Here is a 9,418-nt window from a genome sequence, read left to right on the forward strand (position 1 = left end):
CTGGTCTACAGAGCCAGTTCCAGGACACAGAGAAACCCTGTCTCAAAACAAAAACAAAAAACCAAGAACCTAAGCATCAAGATTGGGGTTCCCCTGTGAGCAGAGGGCCCACAGCCCTCAGTGACCCACCACTCTCATCCCCATCCCTGTCCCCCACTCCCACCAAACCCAAGGACAACCACACAGCCGGGGCCCGAGCACCAAGGCTTTATTAAAAGTATCCCCTTCCCCAAGCACAGAGAATCACACAAAAAGGGCAGGGCAGGGACCAGGGCAGAGGTCACAGGGCAAGGGAGAGGGCACACACACAGGCCAGGGGCAGCAGAGGTGACGGGCCAGGGAGAGGGTACACAAGGCCAGGGGCTTCTGGCTGGAAGTCCTGGATCCCTGGTATGAACAGAGAGGGGCGGAGGAGAGGGAAAGCAGCCTGAAAGGCAGGCAGGGCCCAGGAATTGGAGACATGATACACAGATCACACACACACACAATCATGCACACACACACACACACACACACAAGCATGCACATGCGCGAGCGCGCACACACACACACACACAAGCATGAGCACGCACACACAACAAAGTGCCCCAGGGAGATCGACAGAGTCCTAGAGAGAACCAGCCACCCCCATCAAAGCTAAAACCTGGAGGGGTGAGGCAGGGGTCCCCACAGAGCCCGCTACCAGCTGGTGTTTTGCTTGTGCCTCCCCGCTTCAAGAGAAATTAAAATAAATCAACCCCAAAACCCAAAACATGCCAAATTCATTAAAAGTGATTGGAGGAGAAAAAAGAAGAGTCTGCTTCTCCTCGCCTGAGCTTCAGACTGGGCCAAAGACAGCCAAAGAGAAAAACACAGGGTACGCCCAGGTCAGGTCTCCCACCCAAGTACGAGCAGGAGAGTGAGGAGCTGCAGGGCCGTCCTGTGTGAACCAGGACATGAAGGGGCAAGAGTGGGCCTCAGCGCAGACGGTGGAGGTCTGGGCCAGGTGAGGCGGCAGCTGGGGGCACCGCCATCACTGCTGGTCCAGGTAGGCAGACAACAGCAGCTCAGGAGGCAGGAAGTCCAGGTGACGGTTGCTGACCTTCATCTGCCTCCGGCCTTCCAGGTCAGCACCTGCGGACAAGCCATTGGGGACTGGAGGGGCCTGGGAAGAGGTTCAGCGGACAGAGGGCTCCCCTAGCATGCACGGACGGAGCCCTGGAGGCTGGAGGTTCAGAAGTTCAAGGCCACCCCTGGCTATACACATACCGCATTGGAGGCTAGCCTGGGCTACACCCAAGACCCTGTCTAAACTACAAAATAAACTGGGTGAAGGTGGTCTGGCTAGCCATGAGCTGGCTACAGCTCGATCCCCACGGAGAAGACTCCCCTACACTAAGGCCGTCCCAGTTCCTTTGTGTGTGAGGAACAGTCAGGTGTGGAGCCCAAAGCATCCTCCCACAGTGGGAACTCAGAGGAACTGGTCTGAGGTTGTCACGGAAACCATCACCACAGCAACTCCAAGCAGGAGGCAGAGCTGGGTACTAGGACAGGGACAGAAGGGGCCCTGGGCTCACAGCCGTCATTAGAAGTGGGTAGCGCTGCGTAGGACAGAGAAAGGCCCGTGCTCTGGGGACTTGGTCTCTTTTCTTTCTCCAGGTCTGAGACAGACCTTCCCCACACCAGGCTGTAACAACGCCACCTCTGTCCCCTTCCCTGGAGCTCTGGTTTTTGTTTTTGTGGGTTTTTTTGAGACAGGGTTTTTCTGTGTAGACCAGGCTGGCCTTGAACTCACAACAATCCGCCTGCCTCTGCCACCCAAGTGCTGGGATTAAAGATGTGTGCCACCACTGCCAAGCTGTTTTGTTTTCGAGACAGGGTCTCTCTGTGTAGTCTTGGCTGTCCTGGACTCGCTTTGTAGACCAGGCTGGCCTCGAACTCAGTGATCCGCCTGCCTCTCCTCTCAAGTGCTGGGATTAAGGGTGTGCGCCACCACACCTGGCTTTCCCCGGAGCTGTGAACGGAGGGTGTCTGTCCACTGGAAACCCTTCATGAGTTAAGTCAGTACCAGGGCCCCAAGGCCACTGCTCGGCTATGAACACACCCTGGACTCTCCCTCCCTCTGGGCGCCCGGCCTCTGCTTCCTGGGGGTGAGGGCAGTGGGAGCAGGCACTCACTGGCCGAGATGAGATCCATGTACTGGCAGACGGCGTGAAGCAGGAGCCTCTCAAAGCTGGGGAGGAAGGGACATGAGTGGCTGAGCCAGAGCGGGCAGTGGAGGGCACGCCATCCCCTGGCCTCAGCCCCTGTACCTGTTGTCCAGCATGGCAGTGTACACAGCTTGCGGGGACACTGAGAAGAACGCCAACAGTCGCTCTTCCCAAGTCTCCAGGGTTTCCTGTGGAGGTCACAAAATCCCCATGAGGCGCCCTCGCAAGGTGCCAGGGACTCAAACATCACATGTCCGGCCCTGCTTTTATCTGCCAAACTCCTATACACTCTGCATCACCCGCTTCTCATTGCCCAATCCTCCTCTTCCTGCCCCTCCTCCTGTCACCTCTCTTCACCAAGTCAGAATGGTGACACTGACATGAAAAGACCAGGTTGACAGGAAGATGGGGCACTCACCATCGGGATGCGGCTGCGCTTGAGCACTGAGCGCAGGCGACGGCTGATGCGCCTGAAGCACTCATGGGGTGAGAAGGCTGGGTCCTCTGTGAAGGTGGCAAGAGGGGAGGCCCAGGGTGAGCTCAGGCCCCGCCCCCAGGACACACCCGCATCTGACCCCCTCCCCCAGCCCAGCCACACCTGCCAGGGAACCCCACCCCTCTGTGACCTGGCCCCGCCCCCAGGACACTCCCGCATCTGGCCCGCCCCCAGCCCAGCCACATCCCACACCCGCCAGGGAACCTCACCCATCTGTGGACTGGCCCCGCCCCCAGCCTAACCACACCCGCCAGGGAACCCCACCCCTCTGTGGCCTGGCCCCGCCCCCAGCCAGGCCCCACCTCTCCGCCGGTCCTCCCCACGGCCAGGCCCGCGCCTCCTCTTGCCCTGGCCCTCATCCTCCAGGTAGCGGAGCACTCGCTCTTGCTCTTCTCCAGATCGGTTCATAAAATCATTCCAGACCTGGAAGACAGGGATGCAGGCTCGCTCTGAGGCCCTGGGTCTGTTTCCCGACTTGACAAATGGACACACAAGGCCACCTGGCACACGGGACTCCATCTATAACCTGCTCACATGTGTGCGGCCTGAGCAGGATGCTGAAACTGGGGTTTTAAAAGCTGCGTAGGAGCTCAGCAGACACAATCCACTCACACTCCATGGCCGCCAGGGCGGGATGTGCCTCAGGGACGCGCTACAATGTGTATCAAATAGTCTCCAAATGGGTCTTTTATCCTAACACGAAGAGCAGATGGACCCAGGATCCAGAAGCATGCAGCGGAGGGATGGGGACACATTTCAGGGGCTGCAGGGGGCCCAGGGCCTCACCTCCATATAGGTAGCATTGCTGCAGGCCTCTGCGAAGATGCCAGGTGCCGCAGGAGGAGTCAGGTCCCCATCTTCCAGCCCTGGGGGGTCCCCAGCTGTCTCCAACAGTGTTAGGAGGTACCGGGCTGGAAGGAAACGGAGCGTCTGTAGGCTGAGGCAGTGTTTGGGTCCCGACTCATTTCATGGTCCCAAGTTTTGTTTTCTTTTCTTTTCTTTTTTTTTTTTTTTTTTTTTACCCATCCGTCTCTCCTTCCCGGCCTTGCCGAACTCCTGCGCACTCCGGAGCCCTCACTCCACTGTCGGAGCGCACGCAGCTGACGCACCCTGACGCACACGCCACTCCCTGCTTACTGTTCTCCAAGCGCTGCAGACTCTTCCTTCCCTTGGCTTTGGGCACCAGGTCGGAATTCCGCACAGCCTGGTTGATGAAATGCTGCTTACGCCTGGAAGCTGGGACCCTCTTCACCTGTGAGCCGCTGAGCGCCGGCAGGCAGCCGGGAAGGGACCTGTGGGCCAAGCGAAGAGGTCATTAGGGCCACGAACAGGTGCTCGGGTTTCCCTGACAAACAGGGACTTTACCCCTATTCCCACCCCAGGACGCATGTTATGATCCAAGACGGGTAAACTAAGGCTTCTAGGAGGTAAGGCATGGGCCCTAGTCACACAGAAGGTCAGTAGACCCCTGATCACCCCCAACCTTCCAGATTTAAGCTACAAGGCAGCAAGCGCCCCCTCCCTCCTACCCCAGGGTTTAGACGCCAACCACAGTGGAAGCTGACCCTCTGCCTCAGTGCTCTGTAAACCAGACCCGCCACAGGGTCTCCAGGCCACCACCTGCCTGGCACCTGACAGGGACTGGGGGGGGGGGTAAGCTCAGAGTCCAGCTAATTGCCCCCCAGGAGCCTGGCAGCCTCCCTCTGAGCCGTGTTAATCCTGCGCAGGGATTAGCTGGGCACCCAGGAGTTTGGCAGGACAGGACAGGGGAAGAGCTGCAGGGGGAGAGAGAGAGGGCTTGGGGGAGGGGAGCGTAGCAGCCTCAGAGAGGCCGCCTGCCTCAGGTTCCCCTGCTGGCGGCCTCCTCCAGGGGGGAGACTGGACCTTTGGCTCTGGTGGGGTATGCTGCCCTGAGAAGGTCCCTGTGGACCCGGGACGGGGGGGTGGGGGGTGGGGGGAAGGGGGGAAGCTCCCTCTCAAGAACGGGAGTAGGTCCTTAACCTCCACACCCTCGGGCGCAGCAGGCGAGGCCTGAGGTTAGGCCAGCTGCAAACTTTCTACCGGGTCCCTGGCAAACGTCCAGGGTTACATCAGCTCTGAGGTCTGAGGCTGGCCCTAGCCTCAAGCCCAGCCTTCAAAACTCCACACCCCCTGCAGCTGGTGCAGGCTGATAACAAACCACAGCAGGAAGGACAGACAGACACAGCAGGGAGGGGAGGCTCGGAGCCGCCTTACGGATACAAGGGCAGATGCGAGCCTGGGTCCCAGCTTGCACAACTGAGTCCACTCAAACCAAAGCCCCGCCAGACCGGTGATGTCCTTGTTCAGATGCCAACCCTCCCTAGCGTCCCTAGGGTGAGCCCTCGATGCTCCTCAGCCTGGTACTGCAGCACATGGTCCCGTGCTGTAGTCTAAGGGTTTGTGGATGTCACCACCCTTTGGTGTGTGTGTGTGTGGGGGGGGACACAAGCTCTGGGAAACAGACTTGCCCCTGAGCCAACTTGGCACAGGCAAAGACCTCCAATCGCGAACCCCTCTCCTGGTTCTGCCTGATTCTGGTTTCTGTCCAAATGTCACCTCCCAGAAGGTGGCACTGCCCGTCCTATCAGCACTATGGGCTGCTATGTCAATTGGGAACCAGCTGGTCAGGGTTGTTTACTCCTTGACTCTGCCTCATTGGACCTCCCAGGTGTCCAGCAGGCCGCTCCCAAGCGATGGGACTCCAACTCCGCGAGGCTGGCTGAGTGAATAACCTAAATTTCTGGGGTTTATTGAGTGAATATTCCTTCCCCAGACAGCCAGGCCACTTTATAGAAGCAGCTGACGGCCAGGAGGAGGTGCCTGGTGCCTCAGCCTGTATCCTGCACCTGACACAGGGCACACGGTGCCAAGTCTGTGGGGCTTGGGGAACACAGGCCATTCTTGCATTCTGCTGCTTGGGTCACGGGACCATGGCTCCCCAAGACACACCCTGGTTACAAACAAACCTTCTTTGGCAAACACTCCCGGAAAGGTAGTGAACCCACTTCCCCAACAGGAACCTGAGCGGAGATGACTCAGGGCCCCCAACACCCAGCAGACAGGTGGACACCTGGGTGAGGCTCTGCTGGGAGGCAATTCACTAAAACAAGCTTATTACAGCACAGCCACATTCAGCATAGCAGGTGCGGTGCAGGGGGCGGAGGCAGGAGGCTCAGGTGCTCAGGGACTTAAGGTCATCCTCAGCTGTCCACAGAGAGATTGGGGCCAGCCTGGGTTAGGAGTGACCCTGAATCCAACAAACAAAACAAAACAAAGACTGGGAAGGCAGCTCAGTGGTTACAGCAAGGGCCGCTCTTGCAGAAGGACTGGGTTCCGTTCCCAGCACCCACATGGTGCCTGTGACTCCAGGATCTGACCTCTGCGGGCAGCAAGCACACAGGTACTGCACACGCATGCACACGCACATGCGCGCACACACACGCACACACACACACAAACGAGATGCCCATATATATATAATAAAGTATTTTTAAAAAAATTTTAAATTCAGCCGGGCGGTGGTGGCACACGCCTTTAATCCCAGCACTCGGGAGGCAGAGGCAGGTGGATCGCTGTGAATTCGAGGCCAGCCTGGTCTACAAAGTGAGTCTAGGACAGCCAAGGCTACACAGAGAAACCCTGCATTGAAAAACCAAAAACCAAACCAAAACAAAACAAAACAAAAAAAACAAAAAAACAAAAAAAAAACCAAAGAAAACAAACCAAAAAACAACAACAAGAAAGGGCTAGAGAGGGGGCTCAGAGGTTAAGAGCATGGCTGCTCTTCTAAAGGTCCTCAGTTCAATTCCCAGCACCCACATGGTGGCTCACAACTGTCCATAACAAGATCTGGTGTCTTCTTCTGGTGTGCAGGCAGAATACTGAATAAATAATAAATAAATAAAACTTAAAAAAATAATTTAAATTCAACAAGCAAGAGTACAACCATATAGAAGCCCAGATTGCTACAGAACATGGGGAAAGGCTTTGCCCCAGCTGCTGCCCTCTGAGAAGAGGCCACTGTCCACATCCATTCACGGATGGAGAAACCGAGGCACAGAAAGACTCAGCAACCTGGCCAGGAGGGCAGGCTGGCTCTTGTTTGTTTTTCGAGACAGGGTTTCTCTGTGCAGCCCTGGCTGTCCTGGACCCACTTTGTAGACCAGGCTGGCCTCGAACTCACAGCGATCCGCCTGCCTCTGCCTCCCGAGTGCCGGGATTAAAGGCGTGGGCCACCAAACCCTCTTCACCCCACAAAGGTGACTGCCAGGGCGTAAGGCTGATGACACAGGGCCGTGGGTCAGGACCGGAATCCCTGCACACCTGCTGCTCAGCTCACTCCACTGCCCACCAGAGGCACAGAGTGACCAAGGGCGACCCACAAAGGGTGGGCAGGGCCACTGGCAGCACACCTCTCCAGTCCAGCGCCCCCTGCCAGTGGGGCAGTTAGGGAGCCCTCCCCTAGGAGCCCAGAGCGGGAGGTCCCTGAGCCTGTGAGCGAACAGCCAGAGAAAGGGGTGTGGGTGGAGGGGAGGCACAACTCATCCAGGGAGGAGGGGTGGGGAGGAGGAGGAAGCCGAGGAGAGAAGGGAAAGAGGAAGAGGAGAGAGAGGAGACCCCAGCCTGGGGGCGGGGGGGGGGGGGAGAAAGAGGAGGAAACCCCAGCCTTGGGGAGGAGGGGAGGAGGAGAGGAGGAGACCCCAGCTTTGGAGGGGGGGGAGGAAGAGACCCCAGCCTTGGGGGGTAGGAGAAGGAGGAAGAGGAGGAGACCCCAGCCTAGGAGGGAGAAGGAGACTCCAGCCTGGGGGGGCTAGGAGGAGACCCCAGCCTGGCGGGGAGAAGGAGGAGGCGACCCCAACCCGGGGAGGAGGAAGGGGTCCGGGAGGAGGCCCAGCCCCGCTGCCCTGCTCACAGCCTGGTCCCGGCGCTCGGGGTCCCCTCCGGGCCGCCGTCAGGGTCGTCCAGAGCCACCATGGCCTGCAGGCGCGGGTGCAGCCCGGCCTGAGGCCGCGGAGGAAGTGACGCGAGGGGCGGAGTCTGCAGCGGCCCGGGGCGGGGACAGCCCGGAACGGCAGCAGCCGCCGGGGGTGGCCTCGGAGACAGCGGGCGGCGACACCCACCGGGGCGTGCTGGGGACCAGCGGGGCCGGGGACGGAGTCTGGGTCACGGGGAGGAGGGGGTGGGACACCCGACCCAGAGGCTCCTGGGGCGGCGACGTGCGAGGGTCGTGCGCGCCCCGGGAACAGCTCGGGGTGACAGAACACTGAGGGGAGACCGAGGCCGTAGACCAGCGAGCAAAGGGGAGGAGGCTGGCCGTGCTGCACGCCCCGGCATTCCGGAGGCTGAGGCAGGAGGATCATTAAGAGTTCCAGGGCAGCCTGAGCTACAGAATTGGATTGGGCTGGGGGTGCAGGTGTGGTGCCCACCTGGCCTTCTAGCATTGGCAAGGAGGCTCAGATGTTCAAAGCCATCAACTAACAGCAAGTTCAAGGCTGACCTGGGCTACGGGAAAGACACACACATTTATATATTTATTTATTTTAATAAAAAAGCAAGCCTGTTATAAATAAATAAACAAACAAATCAAAAAGTGTCCACTCTAAAGCTTTGTGTAGACAGGCAAAGCAAAGCCTGTGCGCATGGATCGGGGCACAGGGAACGTCTGCGAGGAGACTTGGAGGCTTTTGGTACCTGGCGTCTTACCAGAGTCATTCTGAGGGTGAAAGGGAGAGGAAGCGGGGTTCACTCTAGAGCCCTCAGCCTGCAGCTTGCTCCCCCGGGCACTGCTCAGCTGCCCACACCGTCAGAACCCCCAGGCTTTCGCTCGCTGGCCCCTCATCCACGCCCTCGGTGCCGGGGTGGACCTGTAGCCTATACCAGATAGTTACACTACCACTGAGTCACCTCCTTTGTTGTGTCCCCCCCCCGCCCCTTTTAATTCTTTCATTTCTTTATTAAAACAGCAGCCTCCTTTTCTCTGCTGCGTAGTACTCAGGAGGCTTGGCAAGCATAGCCTCTCAGGCAGCGGGGGGGGGGGGGGGGGGGGGGGGGGGAGGGCTCTGAGATGCGGTGTGGCTGAGGTCGGTTCCTCACTCCCCCTGCTGACAGTTTTCTTCGAAGTGGCCGCTCTCCCGACAGGAGCCCTGCGACTGGGTGATCTTTAGACGACGGACCTTGTAGCTATCCGCCAGCGTCAGCCAAACGCTGAGGGTCCAGGTCCGGCCGCGGTCCTGCCCTGGAGAGAAGAAATGTCGGGTTCTCCGCCAAGGCTTCCCCAGAAGGTGGGCCTGGGCCCACCCGCCTGCAGCCCGGGGTTGAAGCTGGCCTCAGACACAGCCAGGACCGTCCTCTGCGTGGTGGCCGGAGCCCCTCCCTTCGGCGGCCCACCCCCTCCTCCTGTCATCCGGGCATAGCTCCGCGAAGAGCGAGCGAGGGAGCGCAAGGCTCTGAAGCGGCTACTACGCGTGGAGACGCGAAGGCGGGGACAAGGGAGGGGGGCCAGGGGGTATAAGAGTAGCCGCTGCGACACTGACAGAGGAGCCGCTTTCCAGCCCCTGTCGCCTGCAGCAGAGACCAGGGCGCTGGCATCCCGGGAAGAGCAGGGGTCCTCCCTCTGGTCCCCACGGTCCCCGGACCGCAATCTGCGAAGGCTGCCTGGAGGAGGAGGAGGAGGAGGAGGAGGAGGAGGAGGAGGAGGAGGAGGAGGAAGGTG

General features: G+C 59.3%; 1 protein-coding gene across 1 annotated transcript; it reads right to left on the minus strand.

Moving 5' to 3' along the window:
- Positions 1–192: 192 nt before the first annotated feature.
- R3HDM4 (R3H domain containing 4) lies at positions 193–7,774 on the minus strand. Its single transcript, XM_084794079.1, has 8 exons — positions 7,619–7,774; positions 3,823–3,977; positions 3,472–3,596; positions 2,988–3,108; positions 2,608–2,693; positions 2,292–2,377; positions 2,157–2,212; positions 193–1,113 (listed from the first exon to the last, which is right to left on the minus strand). The coding sequence occupies exons 1-8, from the start codon at positions 7,678–7,680 to the stop codon at positions 1,013–1,015; spliced, it is 792 nt and encodes a 263-aa protein (XP_084650205.1). The 5' UTR covers positions 7,681–7,774; the 3' UTR covers positions 193–1,012.
- Positions 7,775–9,418: the final 1,644 nt, after the last annotated feature.

This window comes from Acomys minous (assembly GCF_964271855.1).
Source record: "Acomys minous genome assembly, chromosome: 9".
NCBI lineage: Eukaryota > Metazoa > Chordata > Mammalia > Rodentia > Muridae > Acomys > Acomys minous.